The sequence below is a fragment of the Triturus cristatus genome, chromosome 7 (genome assembly GCF_964204655.1).
Source record: "Triturus cristatus chromosome 7, aTriCri1.1, whole genome shotgun sequence".
Lineage (NCBI taxonomy): Eukaryota > Metazoa > Chordata > Amphibia > Caudata > Salamandridae > Triturus > Triturus cristatus.
Genome location: NC_140590.1, coordinates 329,824,557 through 329,847,281, shown reverse-complemented (window position 1 = coordinate 329,847,281; position 22,725 = coordinate 329,824,557). Strand labels below are relative to the sequence as shown.

The 22,725-nt window shown below is 45.2% G+C and overlaps 1 protein-coding gene across 2 annotated transcripts in view; it reads left to right on the top strand.

The window, feature by feature from the left end:
- Positions 1 to 1,933: 1,933 nt before the first annotated feature.
- The window catches only part of HSD17B14 (hydroxysteroid 17-beta dehydrogenase 14), a 128,298-nt gene continuing 107,506 nt past the window's right edge, over positions 1,934 to 22,725 (top strand). Inside the window, exon 1 of one of the 2 annotated variants that reach the window (XM_085616434.1) lies at positions 1,934 to 2,127. In XM_085616434.1, coding sequence (XP_085472560.1) covers positions 2,022 to 2,127 — 106 coding nt within the window. In that variant the 5' untranslated portion in view covers positions 1,934 to 2,021. The remainder of the gene's footprint in view (positions 2,128 to 22,725) is intronic. The other variant, XM_085616435.1, reaches the window with a different exon arrangement.

The following is a 22,725-nucleotide window of genomic DNA, read 5'->3' as shown; positions in this document are numbered from 1 at the left end:
TTTGCGAGCCTGGGGGCCGGTATCCTCCCGCCTAGATTTGTGAAGAGGTGTAACTTTGCCGCGGGGGGCGAATAGTCCTCGTCACTCTTCGCAGGCCCAACGGGTCCTTTATCTCAGCAGACCCTATCCGACCCAGGATAGCGTCTAGGGCTTTGGGGACGTAGATGGGGCCATCTACAACACCAGGAGCTACAGCTCACTGGTAAGTCTTGTGCCTGAGGTTGGAAAGGATCTCACAGGACAAGGTTTGAGTCCCGCCAGCGCTGCAAAGTGTCATAAGGTGGCAACATTTCAAACTCTCCTTCTGCAGGGATGGTTCCCCTCCAGCTAGTGCAGGAAGCCCTAGACAGGAGAAGTTGCAGGTAAGACTATAGCGGGTTGGTGGGGGGCCCTGGCTGCGACGGTGAGCCGCCTCCAGGGCTGTGGCGGAGTTATAGGGCAATCTGGAAGCAGGCCGGTACAAAGGGTACCTCTGCACGGCACCATAGGGGGTGCCTGAGCCAAAACCGAGGAGCCTCATGGGAGGGTCCCGGAAGCCGTGTCGGCGTCCCACTATCCTGCGGGCGGTTGTGGGCCTGAACAACCGAGACGGGGGGCGTGAGTAGAAGTTACCAACGGCACGTGATCGTAGAAAGAATCACCTGGATGGCAGCAACAGCGGGTATCACTCCCGCGCTGCCCGGCTCATCAGGCGGGCAGGCGACCCAGTTGGTTGCCTGCCCTTGGATCGCCCGTAAGATAACCCACCCGTTACATATTCTGGAATTATGTAATAAACCTGCAGCATTGTTACCCAACACTACTGTCTTGTGTGTGTCATTTGGGTAACCTACCATGGGGGTGGGGGGACAGCGGGGTGCCCCTGGGGGTACTATGCCGCTGACCGCGGCCCCCGCAGGGGGCCAATCAGCGGTCGGCGCCTTAGTGCCCCTGGGGCACCGGTCACCCCTCCCCACCCCCTCCCACAGGGAGGGGGCGGGGACGCCGACCAGAGCCCCCCTCCTCGGGCTGGCCGGAAGTAACGCGCAATGCATGTCACTTCCTGGCCCAGGTGTGAGGGGAAGGCTATTTAGCCTTCCCCCACCCTCCTGGTGACCTCTTTGTCGCCCACCTCACCACATCCCTCCCTACCGCTTACCCGGCGTAGGCGTTGGGTGAGGGGGGTTTCTGAGCGTTGTAATGTTTTCTTTTTCGTTGCAGGCGGAGTTACAGGGCGATCTGGAAGCAGGCCGGTACAAAGGGTACCTCTGCGCAGCACCATAGGGGGTGCCTGAGCCAAAACCCGAGGAGCCTCATGGGAGGGTCCCGGAAGCCGAGTCGGCGCCCCACTAGTCCTGCGGGCGGTTGTGGGCCTGAACAACCGGGAGCTTGCTAAGCGACGCTCCGCCCCGAGAGGGGGGGTGTGAGTAGAAGTTACCAACGGCACGTGATCGTAGAAAGAATCACCTGGATGGCAGCAACGGCGGGTATCACTCCCGCGCTGCCCGGCTCATCAGGCGGGCAGGCGACCCAGTTGGTTGCCTGCCCTTGGATCGCCTGTGAGATAACCCACCCATTACATATTCTGGAATTATGTAATAAACCTGCAGCATTGTTACCCAACACTACTGTCTTGTGTGTGTCATTTGGTTAACCTACTATGGGGGAGGGGGTACAGCGGGGTGCCCCTGGGGGTACTATGAACCTGACAAACTACTACTGCCTATACTTATATATTCACGTCTTTGTCGAGTTGTAAACGCCGATATGTTTTGTATAACATTTGGCCTGCATCAGGAGCGATAAAGTTGCAATTTGGTGGAATTTCTGAACAACATCGCCCGTCCTCACTAAAAAAATACACACTTCATAAGCGATCAATGTTATTCTCAAGACTACATTACCCAGCAGCCCTGTGCAAACTGAGCATGCCCAGAAGGAATGTTGTCAATTTCCTTTCTGGTCAGGTGCTTGTGGTGTGACTGTTTGATGGCTCATCAGCACTTCTTCAGTTGGCAGTTACAGCCTCAGGGGAGTAGACGATGGATGGCATTTTGGGACCAGAACCCGTCTTGCGGTACAAGGACAAGGTAGCCGTCGTCACAGGTGGCACCAAAGGCATCGGTGCTGCCATCGTCAGGCTTTTTGGTGAGAAGTGCGCCGCGTGTTAGCAAAGCAGCAAACTTTCATTTTTCGGAAATAATCTCTTTTCTTTTGTAGCTGTCAGTATGTAATAGTGAGTATTGGTTCTGTTGGTAAGTGAAAAGTCTCTGTGCAGTCTGCGCGTCACAAGTTCATATCGCGCTAAAATTACTCAGTTGGTTATTGTTCTTACTGCAGAAATCAATGTTAAGTGACGGACGTGGGTTCGTGTTGAGTGTAGGTCAGAATAAGCCTTTCATCCTCTTGAAGTCGATAATGTGGGCGCCGGTAAACTGGAATATATGTGCAGCTGATATTCACAGCGCAACATGGCTACAAACCAGTGGCTGGAAGCGTTACATCAACAACACTTTTGCTAAATATACACAGTCTGTGACTATAAAACGGTAAATTAATCTGAGTGCTAAAGTCACACACAAGACAACTTCCAATCGTACTAATGCAGGTCAGTTCGTTAACGAACCTGCTGCAGAGATCTGTGTATCTTGCAAGTCAGAGATTCAAATTCAGACTGAACCAAGCCGTTCATGTTTTTTAAGGTAAGTACAGTGTTTGCCATTGATTGGGTGGCTGCAGACGCTTCATAAAAGCAGATTATTTCATAGTCTGCAACAGTATATTAATAGGCAATTCACAGTAATTCTTGTTAGCAACTTTTAATGCAGTGAAGCCTGGAGTAAGAACTCTGTAACCAGAAAAGAGACAGGCATAAGCTGATAAACAGCTGTTTTCAGGATGTGACATGTTCTCACTTCCTTAAAGCTGAGTCGTTGATGAAGGCAGCTCTGTTCTGCTGAGTCTTGCCCTGATTACCTTGAATAATTCTTAAACAGATTGTTGCAAATAGCGTTTTCCTTTAATTTATTTTTAAAGTGGGTGATGTGCGAGAGTCTATTACGGACATTTTGCAGACAAATGTTCTAGTTATGTTTCATGCAACATCCATCGAAAAGTTTTTTAAGATCCAAACAGGACCTCACATATGAGAAATAGGAGGGTGTCACATAGATTATTTGCAGTAGTATTAGTTGAGCTGCTGCTGTGTTACAATTTTGAACACACACATCACTAGCCCTGAATATTTTATATAAACACATTTAGAATTTGAACGAGTGTGCCTGTGCACTGGCAGTGAGTGACCTTGCCAAAGAGGCCGTAAGAGAGTTGAAACTAAATCATTTGGCCCAGGTACCCCAAAATCCTTAAGATGTCCCTGCTTTAAAGGTCTGTATTTTATGCTAATGCCCTCCTTGTAAAGGTGCGGTGATGATAACATTGTAAGCAAGATCGAATTTTGTCCCTTGGAGCTCTCCCCATCCACGAAAAAACGAATGTAACGACATTTACTATAATTTGCTGCCAGCACTAAGCGTTGCCCTAAGTTTGCTGTCTTGCTGCTCCTTAAGGAAAGGCTGGTGCTGAGATTGTGCTGTTCATTTTGCGCTTTGCTCTTGTGACCATTGCTGTGGCGTCGTAGCTGTGTGAGCTTTGCTCACATTTTGGAGTTGTAAAATCTGCTTATATCAGTCTCTTTTTGTCCCTTCCCCATGTCTTTCCGTGCCTCTCGTCACCTTGTTTCTCTGTCTTCATGTCCTCTTGTGTTTGTGATTTGTGCTGATGTGTTGTTACTTGATATTCGCTTGGTGTACGTTTGCTGCTTGTATGGTGTCCTTGTAAGGCACCTGAGTCAAGAGTCTCATGGCTTTCGAGTGAATGGCTGGGGGTTGCTGTCCCATGCACAGTAATTGTGCAGACCTGCCCAGCCTCTGTGAGTGGCAGTGCCTCTCGTCCAGTGTTGGTGTCAGAATCTCATGGTCCCAGATTGTTTCTGTTTTCTTCATAAAACGTATTATTGACTGTTTCATAAACAGCTAACAACTTTACAGTTTGGGCATAATGGTTGGTGCCAACACCTTCAAAGATATGAAGCAGGACCCCCTGGGGGGAGTGGGGAATGTGCCAATCATGTGGAGAAGTGTGGCTCAATGGTTAGAGCGGCAGAGCACTGGTCCGGGACCAGGGTTCGATTCCCGCCGCGGCAGGGGGTCTCGGGCTATAAATTCCTCGGACCGGTCTCGCCTCAGTGCCTATTCTAATCATGGGTCCCACGCTGCAACTCTGGGCAATAGCTTGCTTGATCTCCACAACGGCCCCAACAGCGCTGGGATGCCTGGCTTCACCATGGGTGTGCCCAGGAGTGGACACTTCACACGGAAAGCCAGGAAGGGTTCCTTCAGCGGTATGAGTACAGCGCTGAGATACCCGTTCAGGTGATCGGCGCTATATAAATACCTATACATTTACATTTACATGACAAAGTGCCAGACCTCCAAATGCCTGCACGGCGAGACAGTCCCTCTGGTTCCATTAGAGGAAAGCCCTGCATGGGGTGACGGAAAGGATGGCTCAAGTGAAGGTTTTTCTGGTGGAAGAGGAAAGATGCTGAAAAACATGATGGCGGATATAACAGAGTAGTGCCTAGCGCTATGTGAAGCTTCAGGCAGGCCAGAGACGAGTCTCAGCCAATTTTGTGGAGCCTCCCTCGGGTGTACTTGATCATGTGGAGATATTTAAATCGGGCTTGTCAGTATCTGGCTTACATCACCACCTCCCATGGGACAGGCGTGCATCTCTTCAATCTATTCTTACAGCTCTCCCACATTTCCCTTCCATGCTTTCCTCGAAGCAGACAAATCATTCGAGGCATTAATTCCAGCTGAATTGTAAAACGACAGCAGCATCTTGTCTCCCGTGCCCACGAAAGACTAGGAAAGGAATGAACTCTTCTATAGGGTCGGGGTCTCTCAGATAAGCGGAATTTGCAAGTGTTAGCTGAAGATAGTGGGATATATGAGGCTTGTGCTATTGCAGGTCGTTCTGCAGGTGTTTTAATGATCAGAGAAGCGACTCACTTCTTATAGTTGGGAGGCGCTGATATGGTTCCATTCGAGCCCTTGTTCCCATTCCAATTCCTTAAAGCGGGCCATAATCCTGAATATTGCTGATTTAGCCCAATTGGTTTGTAGCCAAGAGCCTGATCCTACCTGATCGAGGAGCTGCATCACTCTGGGGCTGGAGGGCAGGGGCCTCGAGAAGAAGATTACAAGATCGTCTGCATTGAGACCCTGTCCTCCGTCTCTTCTGTCCAGCAGATGCCCTGCCGCCTTGCATCTTATCTCAATTTAACAAGCATTTACAATGCAACGGTCTCGGCATTGTTAAAGTTAGAGGTATTGGCATTGCTCATGACATTATTTTTGTTTATGTTTTTGTTTTTAAAACATGTAGAGAAACGGCATTGTTGTTTACAATGTCAATAGCTTAGTCAGTGTGTGTGTAGGTGGCTCTGTGTGTGGGTGCAAATGCAGTAGGTCTCGCATTTGAGAGTGATTAAGCTATTGACATTGTAAATAACAATGCCGTTTCTTTAACCCTTTCGCTGCGGCGGGAATTCCGCCGCAGCGCTGTGGGGGGTTGGAGGGCAGCGCGGTGGCGCTGTGCTCATGACGGAGCCACTCCGTCATGAGCCACGGTTGAGCTGTGCTCATGACGGAGTGGTTCCGTCATGACTCCGCCCAGTTGCGTTGTCCCCCCGCACAGGCGGGGAAACAGCGCCGCGTGGGCGGAGCGGCCGCCAACGGTCGCGGCATGACGGAACCACTCCGTCATGAGCACACGGCAACCGTGGCTCATGACGGAATGGCTCCGTCATGAGCAGGGGAGGGGTTAAATGTTTTAAAAACATAAACAAAAATAATGTCATGAGCAATGCCAATAGCTCTAACTTTACCAATGCCGAGACCATTGCATTGTAAATGCTTGTTTTATAGGTATTGATCTGCATAGGTAACAATCAGATTTGTAATTACTACAACTCTAGGAGTGAAGCAACAATGCTCAGACATAAGCTGAGCTATGCATTGTGGTGAGTTTTTGATAGCTGTCCAGATGCAATGCAAAAATATGGCAGCATGGAGGTACAGGAAGTAAATGTTCACTAAGGAAAAATATTTTCAAGGCTCAGTCAGGAATGTAAATTTCGTGTTGCTACATTGCTCATTTGTGACAATAGCATGTGCTTGAAGTTGGGGGAATCTCCTCCTGAAATCTACGTCCTAACGTGTGATTTACAGTGTTTCTCTACGATTCTCATTGATGGGAAGAGAGCTAGTTAGTAATTGGTTCTTGTTGCATTTTCGCACTAATCACTGGAGAAGTTTCACATTGCAGCTCAGACATTTTATAAATCATATGATGTCACAAAATAAATATATTTTAAGCTATATATTTACCCTTCCAGTGCAGTGAAGGAAATTAATGTGTTGTACGATAGGAAGCTTATTTCACAGGTCATAGATTTAACCACCACATTGTATGGGGGCTTCCTTTACATCACAAGAGCACCCCATCATGAAAGGCCTGTTCACTCTGTTTGTTCCTCTGAATTCATTGCACGTCATCAGATCTACAACTAAAAAGGTTTTTTTTTATCAATGAAAGCAGTACAACGTGATCCTGAAAATCCTAGGTAAATAAATATTGACAACCTCACCAGACTCATCCATTGGTGTATCATTGCATGATGGACTATTGTACATCTCAAAAGTATACTGAAATATTGTTTTATTATATACGTTCTGCATTCAGAAAGACTTAAAGTGAAAGCCTGACCTTCTGACTTAGCCAGTGTTTAATTCTGATGTTGATAATATCTGCATAGTCACATCACCTTTGCCCTCCATGTGTTGTCTCGAAACAATTATTTCTATATCTGGTGTAGAGCAGCTCGGTTCGCAAATGTGTATTTTATGCTTTTTCCTCTGCTGCAAATTATTCAACGGAAAACTCTTCCTTTTTCGAACATTTCCTTGGCGTGGAACAAACCTCCCTGCGGGTTCTTTTTGAAATTGTATAGAAGTGTCCTAAATTGAATTACAATACAGGTAGTGAGAGGACTCTGTTAACTGCAGGGCTCTAAAAGAACAGAAAAGACAGACCAGACCTATACTGAAACCCCTTACCAGGATTATGAAGCTGACAATTCAGCGTCACTAGATGTTCACACCGAGCCAGCACAGTGTTTTGAAAAGTACAATCGGTTTTATGATGAAAACCTGCATTCGGCTCTATGCTCAGGTTGCAAAAATAACCCTTTTATTATATTCCACATGGATGTTTGCCCCTCACGTCGCAACTTGTGGATTTAAAAAGCACTTAAAAAAAAAAAAAAGATTTTCTCAAATAAGCATAGTACAGGCGAATAAATGAGTGTTTGTGAAAGCTACGTGTTCTATCTGTACATTCGTCTTCGATTAACTCCTTCCCCTTGTTCACCCTCAACCACTCTGCCCTCTCCCCGACCCTTTCCTACCCCGTCCTATCTCCGTCGGCAAAGCGCCAATAAAGATGGTGAGTGGCATTAACTAAACTCCAGTTGACAAAATAAGGTCAGCGGGGGCTTTCTTTTTGTCGGGGTGGGGGGGGGGGGCGATTTAAGCCGATTTACTTTGTTTATACGGTGTTTTGCTGTGCTTTGCGATGCCCCATGCGTGCATAGATTATGACCTAGAACCCTGCCTTGCCTGTTGCCGCGTGAGCGCCTCACCATGCGCCGAACGAGTTCAAGGAGCTTCCATTCTGGGCTTGTCAGGCACGTCACAGGCACGCATCTTAAAAGCATGCCGGGCGCTTCTGGCAGCTTGGAGCGGACAGGAATGTACGACCTGTTAGATTCTGTTTACGCAGTGTTTACTTTAATAGTGCGCCACTGGAATGTACTTTATGTAGCGCGGGAAACAGCAGTCGCCGAAGTGTTCACCTACAAAGTTGTTAAACAAAGCCATTAAAAATCACAAACCAAACGATTGCTTTAAATCATTCTTTGGAGTCACTCACTGAATATGTATTATTGCTGAATTTTCACTTAATCATTTAACAAGCACACCACTGCCTTTCTCCGAGGCAGAGCAGAAATGCCTCGGAGAAAGGCAGCGGCGGTTTCGGATTCGGGGGCGTGTTTTGCTGTTATCTCCTCTTGCCATTGGCTGGAGGAGATAATTAGACTTTCTGCAAAAAACACGCACCCGATCCGAAAAGGACGGGGCCTGATCGGAGTGACGGGACCTCTTCTCCAATGGCTGGCCAGCATTGAAGAGGCCAGCCAATGGAGAACAGGGGAGAAGAGGGGCGGGTTCAAGCCCTTCTTCTCCAAGTCATTAAATCTCCGACTTCCGGTTCTGCCTTCGGCAGACCGGCGGTCCTCGACCTAAAAATGGTACGACCACTGGATCTAACGGGAGGGCTGCGAGGGCTCCCTTGCCTTGTTCCCCTCTCACCAGAAAGGGGGTGGCCGGAGCACCGTTCACCTTAATCTCACGTTGGTTTAGTATGTGATAGATGGATGGTTGTTAAAAAGCACATTTTCAAACCCATCCACTCCAAATATGTGCAGAGATAGTGCCCTTTTAACCGAATCAAATATTTTCCAGAATCCGTAATTAATAGATCTAGAGGTCCTTGTAAACAGAATGAGAATGAAATGACATCACGTGCTCTACTAATGTTTTGGCGAGTTGATTTGCCGGGAATAAAGCCGTCCTGATCCTCATGGACCACAAAACATAGACAGTAGAATAAGCCGTTTGTGAAGAACTTGGTGAAGATTTTGCCCTTTGTATGATGGGATGGGGTGGGGTGGTAGGAGCTCAGCTGGTTTGCTGTGCTTCAATAGGACTGTGATCACCACTTCTCTGTGATCCAGAGACTGAGTCCCCTCCTTTGGCAATAATAGGAAAACGTTCCTGTAGATAGTGGTCTAATTTGGAAGAGAACATCTTGATCGGGAATCTGTTAGGACCTGACATCCTTCCAGATGAGATCTACATTATGGACTCACTCATCTCTGTGGTGATTGGCAAATCTAATCCTTCCTGATTTATACAGGGCAGTGACATAATGGGAGTATCGCTCGGCATAGATCGAGAAGCAGTCTAGTGACAGCAAATGTGTCCACCGCCCCATCGTGGTTTGTCTACAAGGGCCCCATCTGTGTACCATATTTTCCCCACATGTTTTATTGTGCATTGTGGGAAATTGTATGCTCAGTATAGCAGAACTTATCTGGTTATGGTACAAGCCAATGATCAAGGCTCCAGGCCTTATCTGTTTATTTCAAAAAGTTCGAACAAACGCACTAGGCCTGACTTATTTATTATGAAAGCTAAATAGGCCTTTAATGGTGGTTTGTCAACACTGTCTCAAAGCTTGTAGAAAGGCATTTTGCTATTTTACAGATTAGCATAGTAGGCAAGTGTTTTGGTGATGGTTACCCACTGTGACCAATCCTGTGGGTGGAAGAATTGTACTTTAAGAATGTGATAATCCCAGTTTGGCCACTTTCAAAGGGGTTGTATCTTGTTTTAGTAAAACTCTAAAAGTCACAGTCTATTGTCTGCTGTAAAGAGGAAGTTCATTTTCATTCTCACACCGGGAGACTTTTTCAATTGTTGTGACTTCAGCCTACTATAAAGTTAGACTCAAATGTAAGCAGTCAATGGTACGCCCATAACAATGGCATGGACTAGCCTTTGTTCCAACCTCCATGGTGTTGAGGAGACACTTCATGGCAGTGATAGAGGGACAACATATGCTGACAGCTGTTGTGTTCCATGCTTCTTTTTATTGGTGCTCGCTCCATGGGGTTTGGGAGGCCCTGTTTATCATACTTGTGCTACAATCCCATTCATCTCTGTGATTGTAGGCACTGGCTAACCCTAGATCTCAGAAGTATATGAAGGGAGCCAGGAACCTAAAACTGTGGTTGGGTGCCTTAGATGAAAACATACATAGGGTGATGGCGGTCACTTTTGATATTAATTACACCCACACTGTGTATTAAAAACTAAGGACATCTTATGACCTATAGTTCTAAAAGGCCTACATTTTTCATTCACGGCACTATATTGTAACTTTCATCAGGATCAGAGGACAAACCAGCTCAGTGTGGGTGTCTCGTCTGTACACCTGAACCCAAGACAGTTCTACCATACAAGGTTCGAGGGCGTCATCCAGTGTTTGTGGATTCATTTCATGGACGCATGATATGCATAAGGATGTACTCCATGGAAGAACATAATTTCACCGCATGGGTGGTGTTTCCATGGTAATAGGGTGACCAAAAGGCATGGTACTGCAGGTGACAGTCAGGAGGAAGTTTCCTGTACCCTGTTGCAGGATATCAAGGCCCTGTTGACCGAAGCTATTGGATTTTGTTTAGGTAAGCACCATTCATTGGCCCTTTGTGTGTTCTATTATATTGTTTTGACAATTGTAACTTTGTATATAGTTGTAATTTGAAGACTGTCTGATGGTGGCCAGTTTATGCCCCCATATTGGAAGCCTCAGTTGCTTATGGAGACAAGTCAAAGATGAAGGCTAAACCCTTGATTGCTTCATTGAGAAACGTTATGTCCAATGCCATAGGTTTGATCTGTTTTTATGAAAAATTACAACAAAGATAATAAATCTACCTTAGTTATTGTGAAACACATTCATTAAAGCCAACATGGCTTAAAGGATAGATTGTTATTACACTGTGTTGAAGGCTGTAGGAATGTGTTTTGGTACATGGAACTGCTCAGATTACCTTAGTAAGCAGTGATAACATATAGTGGTGATAATAACAGTGTTACACGGTGGTAAGGTAAAGTTTATTGTATGATTACTTAAAATCCTGTACAAAAGCAGAGCAGATAAATACAAATTAAGAAGAGGTAAAGATAAAATGAATACAATCTGAATAGGGTTTAGATGCCAAGTACAACCGTAGTCCGCATAAATAATACATTTAAAATTAAAACAGGTGTTTGGTATTACATGCAAAGAATGTGCATAGCTACATCACCAAAGTCTATTAACTAGTAAAAAGTTGCTATGGGCAGTAGTAGTATTAAGGGCAATACTAAGCAAAAGTGATTAGAGGTGTTCCGTGATTCGTAAGTTCATTTGTTGTCAGTTCGCGGTCTGATCGTAAAGACAGTCCAGCCGCCGCATAAAACTTCCCAATTCGTGCGAGCTCCATCGGGACTATGGTGGTGTATATATGCCTTAAGGCCTCCTTGCATGTTCTTACGCCGTGTTGTATGAACATGTTTCTTAGATACAAGCGCCTTGAGGACTGCAGAACTGGACAACAACAAATGACGTGCTCCGCAGATTCTGTGTGATACTGGCACTAACAGCATGCAGACCTTCTTGACAACCCATGTTTCCAGTGAGCTCTATAATCTTGAATTGGCAAAGTAATAGCCTTGTCATCATAACATTTTGTAAAGCCTGTCTTCCCAGTCCTGCTTTTGGTAGGGCTGGCATGCAGTTGTTTCATATGAGTTGATAAGACCGTCTGCACCCTGAACAGATCTGATCCATTCAATGTCTTGTTGCCTCAGAGTGGTCTTGCCACACTTTTTAATCAGATTCTTTAGGCTAAACTTAGTGTGTCTGTTAAGAGGTCGGCGGGGAGTCCCAATGTTTTATTGGCCATCAAGTAATAACTCGCTCAGCCTTCGTAAGCAGTGATTTTGGTGTTGGTTATCTCCTTGGGTAAATCCTCGGGATAGATTTGAACTGCCATAATTATTGTTAAACCTTCTTAAGAGGGGTTGTGTATTGTTTTCCCAAATGTAATTTTATATATATTTGTAATTTTGCCAACTGTTTGCTTGATGTCTGCCGTGCGAGCAAGGCTGTGCTCGATGCAGTAGACCTAAGTTGGTTATGCTGATAACGCAGTGATAAAGGCTATAGGCCTGAATTGTTCATTAGAAAAAGTTATGTCAAATGCTAAATGCATGTTCTATGTATTATGGAAAATTACACCAAAATTAAGCATCATCCTTGTGGCTGAGAAATCAACAGCCCTACATCATTTGCTTCGTGCTACACCATACCGGTAAATATTTTTCACTCGCATAGGGAGTTTAGGTAGGGTCCTCAGACAAGGTAACCTATAAATGGTACAGTTTAATTTGCTGGGTTTTACATTGGTTGGGAGGACATAGTGTCCTTCTGTAATCTTCCCTTTGCCCACTTTTTGTGATAGTATAATTTTTAATAGCAATGCTAGACATATCAACTTTGTTAATCCTTACACACATATTAAGGAGAGACCTGTGTTCTCCCTTTCCACCAACAGCCATAACTCCTTACCCCACACTGAAGTTATGTATTTTTTTTCAACCCAATTAAAATCCCATCGCAAGATATTTTTTCTGTTTTCTGCATGCTTGATTGATCCTTGGTTTCTGGGTTAAGAACACAGTGTAATTTGTTTTCAAAGGTTTTTATGAAGTTTATTTTGAGAACAGCCTGGGATAGGAGTATAGTTAGGCAATTTGCAAAGCCTTGTATGGAGGTTAAATATTAATCCTTTGTAAAAGACCCCATTGCCTTCCAAAGTCCATTCTTTGCTCTGTTTATTAATTAATCCCCTTCAAAGATGACTGTCGCAAACCTCACCACAGAGCGATATTTAAGAAATCCCTGCCCTGCAGTGTTGTTTGCTGTGTATGATTTTACCTGCTTTCACATGCTCTTTGCTGGTCAGAGTTTAGTTTTACATGCTCAGTTTTGCAACTGTCTTTGGTGGGTGAATGTGTCTCTTTGGCTCTTAATAGCAAGGAGTTGCTTTTAGGTTCCACGTCAAATTTTAGAGTGCAGAAACACTAATTGTAAAACCAGACTTCAATGTATAGTCTACTAAAACCTGTATCTTGCAGACCCAAAAGCGTGACCTGCATTTCATATCCCAGATAAATTCCCTTCCAATATGTTTTCCAGTTGGGTTAATCCACTCTCATATCTCCGGTGGTAGTCTCTCTGAGGATCAGTGCTTGATCGTGGGATTAGATGCAGGTGGAAAGCTTTGTAGAGAGATATTGGTGCAAGGTTGAGATTTTGGTAGTCTATGGTTTGGAGACAGCAGTTTTGCTATCTGTTTTCAGAAGATATCCGTATTTTGTAGTTGGATGTTGTTGAGTGTATTTGCTCGAGCGGTTCTGAAAGATCACCGGTGTGGGGCTTCTGGAGACATGATTGACAGTATAATCTGTGTATCGATTCATTGGCTTGAAACAGAACAGCAACAAACTTGTTCAATCAGTAGATTTGTAGAGCACATCTTGTCACCCATGAGGGTATCTAGGCGCTGAGAGGGCGACAACAGCCCAGGAGACACTGGAGACACAGTGGCTTGCCTGAATGAGGAATGCTCAAGTAGGCAACTATAGGAAAATGTTTTTTTATTGCAGTAGTCCCCCAACCCACCCCCCTTTTAGCTATTTTTGGCTCTGACAGTTCACTGAGGCCTGCTAACCAGACCTCAGGGCCAGAGCCCCTTCCATAAAACAAACTGATGTCTAATTGTACTTAATTGGCAAAAGACATTAGTACCTCTATAAGTCCTTAGTAAATGGTACCCCAGCTACCTAGGTCTTAAAGAGGGTCCCTAAGGGCTGCAGCATATATTATGCCACCCTAAGGAACCCACACACAGATTCCACATAGACTGTCATTGAAAACATGACCTGGCACACTCATGTGTGCGATGCCAAAGACACTGCATGGGCTAAATGTAAGTCACCCCTACAGGAGGCCTTAGGCAGGGTGCATTATAGCACATATGAGGACATTTCTGCATTAGCAAATATGCCCCTGTAATGTCTATCTCCATTGCTGGATATTACAAGTGAGCAGGGAAGCCATCTTAAGGTATGAACTAGGTACTAGTCACAACGAGTTTCCCAGCTACATAATGGCTTCTCTGAAACCTATGGTGTTTGGTATCCTCATATTAATGAACTCAGACTGATTTCAGGGATGGATTTATTAATACCTGCACCCAGAGTGTACTTTAGAGGTACCCCCTGAACTCTACTAGTACTCCAGTGTGCTGGCTGACTGGTACTGTCCAGCCTGCCACCACAGATGCGTTTCTGATGCCCTAGGAGGTGATAGCCCCGCTCTCAGTGGTACAAAGCAATGCCTGCTCTGGCAGGAGGTGTTTACACCTCCTCTAGCAGGATGGCTAATAAATTGTAATGTCAAGGGAGGGAGCTTCAAAGAGCCCACCACCTTTTTTTTTTTGTTGAAACATTTTTTATTAGGTTCCAAATCAACAACAACTGTTCATTACATCACTGGTTCCCGCGTGCCGTAAAAGCAGCCCCCCTCCCAATCCCAACTCGTCCCCCCCTCCCCCCCCTATGTCAGTACGCCCCTGTCCCCCATTTCACCCTTGATGTGCCCCCCCGACCCTGGAGTTCAATTGCAGTCGCTCACCTCCTCTCTATGTAAGCAAATCGTCCCTCGTGTCCAGGCCTCTGGTATATGTCTTGGGGCCGCCCCCATCCCCTTCCCAACTCAATCCCCAGGTCCCCTCGCCTCTTGCCGATCCGAAGCGCTCCCTTCTTCCTCTACCTCAGACATCAGCCCCTGGAGAAAGAGCCCACCACCTTTGATATGCAAGCCTGGCTTCCTCCAGACCTGGGAGATGCCACCCCCTGCCCTGAGGCCCATTTGACAACAGGTCAGGTGGGAAATTAGCTATGCAAGGAGGCGTGTTGCACCTCCAGGCTAGTCAGACCCCTAGGGTGGGCTACCTGAAGTGAACACGAAAATTAGGATTTCACCATCTTGGTTGTGGTGAAATTAGGAACTCTGGGGGCAGGGTGATGCCCACTCCCCACAAGAAGTGGTCATCTAGTTGGTGGACCCTTCACTCCCCTTAACACCCCTAAATTAAGTATGTAGGTGGCCCCCTTACACCAGGAAATCGGATTTGTCTGCCTGAAGAAGAATGAAGGAAAAAGAAGAACCCCCATCGCTGAGGAGCAGCAATTGACTTGGGGCCAACCCTGCCGGCCTGCCTGCTGTTCCCGAAAATTGCACGGATTCTAGCTCATCCAGAATGTGGTGTCCCCTTCAACAGCTCTGGAAGAGTGACCCATAACTTCACCTGGCCAGCAATATCTCTCTTGGAGCAGAGGAGCTGATTCCCTGCACGTTTGCAGGCACCAAAAGGACCGAAATGAGAGCCTCTACCAGCGTGACCCAGCGAGACCCTCGAGTTGGACTTCACCGGACTGGTCTCCCAGTCCCCACATGAAGCATCTCTTGCCAGACGGCACGAACTGCAAGAGCCTCAGACTGTAAAAACTTGACACCACGAAGTACCACTGCACCAAACTCCCACAGCCAGGGGAGAAGGTGACCAATGGTGCCAACGGGGTGCTGAGACCCTCAAGATTTGAGTTCACCTTTGGGTTTGGCTGGACTGGTACCCCAGTCGCTGCCTGCAGCCTGTTTTGCAGACCCCCTCTACAACCATGAGTGCCTCCCGCAGTGCAGCCCCGTGGAGAAACCACCACTGCAGCTGAGCCCACCAGCCTGAGTTCCAGTGGGCCAGTGGTGTCCTTACATACCTGAGCATCTCAAGGACTGAGTCCCCCTGTGGGTTCACTTGGAGTGGCCCTTCAGTCCCTACTCGCAGTCTCTTTGTGACCAGATTGGTCCTCACTTACTTCATAGGAGCACCCAACGCTGTATTGCACCTCAGCACCCGGACACCCCAGAGCCACGAGGGGACCTGTTGGTGCTGCCTTGGACCTTGCCCCCTACTTCCTGAAAGCCCTTATGAGCAGTCCCGTAAGTCAGCTGTAAGTGCCCAAATGCAGTATATGTTTCTTTTCCAACGGATAACATTACTGTTTTAAAGAATACAAGTGCCAGTAAATTACTGTACAGTGAAAAATCGTGATAACTCAAATACAAGTGTATTTCTGTATACTTTCAAAACAATATTTTAAAACAAAGTACTTGCCCAATTACAAAGTTCATGGTGTTAAAAATATATATAAACTAAGTGTTATTTTTAGGTATCGCGCCTGGCGTTGCAGTGCGTAGCGCTGCTCGCGCCTCGAGAGACTTCTTGTAGGGGGTTTGAAAACAGAGCGCACAATCACAAGCGTGTGCTTTTCCTTTTGTGCCACGCTATTGGCGTTTGCATGCGTCTTTTTAACAAAGATAGCACGCAATTGGCCAAAGGCGGGCGCGTTGCTCCGCTCATGGCCTATTGGTGTCTGTTACCCACACCGTCCCCATGTGGTTTCAATTATCGTGCCAAGACACGGGCGCGGTAATTGAAACCACGTCTCGCTGTGGTGCGCACTCACCACTCGCGGGTTTGTGTGTTTTCCAATAGTGATCGCTTTCACTTTCGCGATCGCTTTCACTGCCGCTTGTTAGTATTGCGGCTCCAAGTTCTTACAGTGTCTCGTTGTTCCATTAGGTGTGATTTCAGATATTTATGTTTCCCTCGACTTCATTGCTTGTTACTTATGGATGCACCTTATCAGGCTGCCTTTTTATATTTCTATGCCAAATTGAAACACACGGCTTCCTTTTGGAGTCTAGCAGCATATCGCTTCTGCAGAACAGAAAACTCTCTGTTGCTGAGTACAGTTATCTCAAACATTCCTTGGCAAGGAGTTTGCCAGTCTGCCAACAGCATGTAACCAGCAAAGTTCGCTTGATGTGCCAAGCGTCTTCTCAAGTGGCAAATCTGTAGTGCTTTCAAAAGAAATTCGCCCTAAAACGCAGCCCTAAAACGCAGCCCTATTTCAGCAGCCTTGGTCTATGGAGTCCTTTTCTTTCTATACTTGCACCTAAAATGGCGTTTCGTCACACAGGCCCTGATTTTCTTCTATTGTCTTTTTTCCTTAACGCCGCATAATGCAGAGATGGGCGGGGACGGCACTGACTAAATGGGGAATAACGGGCTTATGTGTCTTGAGGTCCATAAAAGCCTTTGATTCATCGTCATCGACCCCTATTTTCTCCGATAATGAAAGCTTTTCCCCTGCTATGCTACACATCTTTTCAATCACGCATGCCCGCCAATCACACAACCTATTTCCAGAAAGGAGCTGCCGCCCGTATGGGCATTTTGTAAACGTGTCACCAGTGCACTCTTCCACCCTTGCCTAATATGGCAGTTTTTCACTCCGAGATGCACGAGAAGGGGTAGATCCTTAGATAACGCCTTCCATATAATGTCCTGGACACACTGAAGAGCGTCCCGCTGCGTACTGCTGCCGATTCAACTGAGGAAAGAAATGGTTTTACTGCTGTCCGAACCCCGCGTTCAATCCTGGGAGACCGCTCTGTGCCGGCTTCCAGCCTCTGGTTCCCCCGGAGAATACTTACAAAAGTCCATATAAAATGCCCTGAAATAACTCTTCTAAAGAAAGAGAACTCCTTCTGTCACGAAAATACTTGCTGGCGGCTTTAAAGGTTTTGTTATCTCTTGCTATCAGTAAACCTGTGAAGCTGCAGATATCATGCGAGGCAGGAAGGGTTTCCGCTGATCATAAAACACTGTTTAACATAGGAAACTGGACCGTGCGCAGCCGCGCGCTCCCCAGCGAAGGTCTGTTCGGGGTCCGAGGGTGCGATGGGCCTTTCAGGCGCAGTCAGTGTCCACAGAGAGGAGTCAGCTACAGAGGGGAAGCTGGTCTGCTTCGCAGTGCTGCAGCTCGCACCCATGTGTGGATGCTTTTGCGAGGTGCTTGCATAAAACGATGTTACAAACGTGTCGCAAACACCAGCTCTTGGTGGCGGGGAGAGCAATCGGGTGCCCAAGGGCAAAACCAGAAGAGCCCTGTTTTCTATACGCTGACTGCAATACAGTCATTTATTTCGGTGGCACAGATTCATAATTCTTCGAACAACTGTTCTCCAGCTCTGCGCCCGTCATCTCTTGAAGCTGGCTGTAGTGTACACAGCGGCCGTAATGGCATTTTCAGCGCTCGTGCTGTTATTAAAATGTCGGTCCACGCAATAGTGCACTTTTAAATTAGCCATTACAGCCTAACGAGCATGAACTGTACTGCACCGCGATCACCCATGCTTGCTGTGACCTTTCGGTACTTATGAATTTATATGTATTTTTAAGCCATTCGAATGAATAATGGAGAATGGAATTAACTGTGGGATCTGGTTCATGGGCAAGCTTCTTTTTGCGTTTAGATTAGTAATTGATCCCCACCTCGCCATGCTGGTTACGGATGTGCTTGTCTGCGTCTGGGATTGGATGTAAAGGGTATGCGTGGCATTTTTCTTTTTTAAAAAAAATATTTTCTGACTATGGGCAAGCTGGCTTCATTGCCTCTTGTGATGTAATTTGACGAGATGTGCTGCTTTGTGTGCTTTTCATATGTGTAATCATTGTTTGCAACATTAACCCCTTCGATGCTGCGCAGATTCCGCCGCTGTGCTGGCGGAATCTTGCGCGGGCGTGGTCATGACGGAATGGTTCCGTCATGAGCACAGCTCAACCGTGGGTCATGACGGAACCATTCCGTCATGAGCACCGAAGGGGTTAATAAATAACACACACACTATTGATTTTTCTTATTGTATTGGCGTACTTTCTCCTGATTTTTTTACTATTGTTTTGGATTGCTTTCTCCTATCTTGTCTCTCGACAAACGTTTCAGTCCTTCATTTGCTTAGAAATAGACTGCTGGGATGAAACCCGTCCGAATGGTAGATTAGTCAAATAATCAAAGAAATGTATTGCATTTGCAAATTTCAGTGAAAAACTGTATTGCATACAAGGCATTTTGGCAAAAGCTACAAGGTTTCAAAATGTCTACCAACGTCTTTGTTTTGTTGTATTCATCTTTCATTTTCTTATTTTGCTACTAACTAACAAGTCACGTGTTAAACTAGCATTTGCAATGCAATAGGTCTCGCATTTACGCAAGTTTGAGCTAGTGACATTGCAAATAACAATGCCTTTTATTTTTGTTTTCGTTTTTAAAACATAAACAAAAGGCATTGTCATTTACAATGCCTATAGCTTAAACTCGCGTAAATGCGAGATCTATTGCATTGCAAATGTCTCTTCTTGTAACATACCATAACGACACTTCCTGGTACATGTGTTGTTACTCCCTAGATTTTAATTACAACCACAGAGCACTGCTTTCTTAAAGGGTTTACAGACAGACAGGACTTCCTGGTACATGTGCTGTTACTCCCTAAGTTTTAATAACAGCCTCCGAGCACTGCTTTCTTAAAAGATTTACAGGTACCGCCTTATCTCTACTTGTAACCTCCCATAAGGACACTTTCTGGTACATGTGTTGTTACTCCACATGTTTTAATTACAGCCTCAGAGGACTGCTTTCTTAAAGAATTTACAGACAGAACACAAGCTATGTGCCCTGCAAAGCTGACAGTCGTTACTTTACTCACTACCACGTCTCACATTTATAGAAGACCTTCTATTAATTTACCTTCCTCAGCTCCACACACACTAAAACCTAATCCAGAATTAATATAAAGCTTATTTTGTCAAATTTCATAGCTACTAATTCTATATATGAACATAATTAGTTGAATGTACTTGTGGTACTGTATTGCATGCAATGCATTATGAATACAGTGGATTTATCATATTCCCGAAGAACTCTTTTGGCCACATATAGTACTGCACCCTGCAACATGGCTAGGTAAAACAAGCATTTGCAATGCAATAGGTCCAGCAGGTTTCAGCTATTGACATTCTAAATGACAATGCCTTTTATTTATGTTTTGATTTTTAAAACATAAATAAAAGCCATTGTCATTTACAATGCCAATATCTTAAACTTGCATAATGCGAGACCTATTGCATTGCAAATGCTTGTTTAAATTGGTGTGTATCTCATTTTTGTGTGTGTGTAACAAATGTCTTACACTCCTCCTCGATAAGCCTAAGACTGCTCGACCACACTGCCTCCACATCAAAACAAGCATTTACAATGCTATAGGTCTCGCAATTACATTGTTTTGAGCTATTGGCATTGAAATTTTTTTTTTTTTTTTTCTCCTGGCATTAATCAAGTAATGGCGTTGTAAATGACAATGTCTTTTACCCCCGCAAAGCATTTTAAATATTATATACAACGAAGCCATTGTTGTTGCTTATTTATCTTCCACAACTAACAACAATTAACAAAGCCAATACTACTGCCTTTTTGTAGGTGTAATGTTACTTGTTGTTTTGTATATCTGGATGCAATGACAGAAGCAGCAAAGTACCAGTCGGACGGCATACACATTGTGCCGAGCACAGATTTTCATTTGAAAGTAGTGGCCAACGTTTTAGTGGGTCACAATCCGGTTGCACAGCTGTATACGCATTAGTACCTCAAAGTAGTACACATCCACCAAAGTAATCAATTGTTTATCCATTTTATTTTCTCCTTCTTTTTCATCATATTATCCTTGTTCTTCATCACGTCACAGGATATAAAAATTCGTTAATATTCCTTTTTAGCGTATTAATGTTCTGAGTATTGCCCAACCAGGCCTATACATGAACATGTTCAGAATTTTCAAATCCTCCACTCAGTTCGATACACATCTTACTCAATGCATTTCGGTTTGAAACAACCTTCACCAGGAGAATCTACAAGTTAAAAATACGTGTATCAGTCACATTGCATTTAGAACCCCCGTAATATCAAAATATTATTTGCCTGCATTCCCATGCCTAATTTATCCCATGCGGTTTCTACTGAAAGTGCCTATAAAACCAAGTCCCGTCACCCTAAACATATAACCCTTCTCAACTGCGAGCTCCAAATCATACCATGTAACCCTAAAACGTGAACTCTACATCCTGATTTTAACAAAACTAATGCGCCCTGAATCAACAAAACCCCTGACATTCTAACCTCTTAACCCCTATCAACCTCTAGTCACTTTTGTCCTACTTACCTACCCCCCCGAGAATACTAAACCACTTTCCGTCACCGGTTCAAACATCATGCCCGTTCCCCATGCATACCTGATGTGAAACGTGTTGCGCTTTGCTTTCCTCAAACGCACTGATTGTTTCGTAATTTGCAATCGCGCTAAATCTCTCAAGCTTTAAGTAGATGTTACTCGCCCCACCTCTGCGGTAATTGACGTAAAACATCACGTGTATTCTCACAGATTTTCAGCATACATGTTTACGCCACTTCATTAATATATCAACCACGCCCCTTTGAAAGACATCCCCCCCCCCTCCCCCCACCCCCAGTTTTTTTCATCCCACTTAAAGCCCTGACATTATGTGACAATCGGTCCGGAGGCAGCATCTATGTTCAAGACTTCTGCAGTGCAGTACCTTCCAAACGCCCGCTCTGACTGCCAACCAGACACAGCCCTCCACCTGCCCCCTCCAACCCATATCTCTGGTACACAGTGCAACCTCTAATGCCAGGACGAGGGGAGAGGCGGGTCAAACGCAAATCGTATGCAAATGAAGTGAAGATCAGCTTGAGATAGGCTTCATTACTGCGTGCTGTATTGCGCCGTGACAACCCTCTCCGCCGTTGCCTCCGGTGTAGTGGTGAATACGCCAGCACACCCCAGCTGCAGGAATGGCAGAGCGCGCAAAAACGTGTGATCGTGGGCAAACGGTTTAAAGTGTGTGATCCTTGGCAGACGAGTTTATGTTGCTGTACCTCAACGCCCCAAGTACAAAATTTAGAAACGGGGATAGGTAAATTAGCCCAAAAAACGCTTCCCTCGCACATAGTTACATTGAGAGCAGCGTTTAGCCATGCATTATTTTAATGACCAGTTACCTAACGCATACCTGTCTCACACACAGCAAAGTCGACCAGGCATTCTCTTTAAAATTCCTTAATATATGTTTATTAACGATGATAAGTGTCACTCCTGGAATTAATTCAATATAAATTATTAAATAAAATATTGTCTAGTATTTTTATTTTAAGTAATTCGTCATAGTTTAGCTGTCATCTGATGTATGATTTATATTAGTACACTGATACATTCGCATAATTTCTCTATGTGTAATTACGTAAAATTTCGAGAAGTTTATAGAAAACTACAAATACCGCAAATTCGGCCTTTTTCAAAACGAAATGTGGCCTTCCATCCACTGTCTGTGCGAGGACGCAAATTGCATTAAAAATTGCACCAAATCACACTTTGATGTCAAACAGCGGCTGCTTACAATCTGGTCGTTCAAGTTGTTCACGTGTTCCTGCGACAAGATTTTCCCCTAAACAAGGATGGAAAGTGACATTATGTGGTATAATGGCGTCATTTCAAGCATTACCCATAAAAAGCGTCACATGAAATGTCGGAAATGATGTGAAAAACACCAGGTAATGAAAGTTTTGTATGGGTTTAATTTATATAATGGAATTTCAATGTTTTGGGTCATCGTTTGGTTGTGAGGGCTGAACCAGGTTCTGGCTCAGCTCCTCAGGAGGACTTACAGCTCGCCCACCCTCAGCTGCCAGTTGACTGTACTAAATGTAACAAATTCTGCAGCCTCGGCTTGGTAGTCAAATACATTTCTCATGCTGGGATTTTCAAGCCCGTACTTACAAAAAAGGAAAACTACAAGTCCCAGAATGCACCGTTGTTACCTAAATATCCGTAACTGGATCAAGGGGCCTCGCGTGGCTTCTGGGCAGTTATGAGAGTTAGTTGATTTTGAATCTAATATTTTCA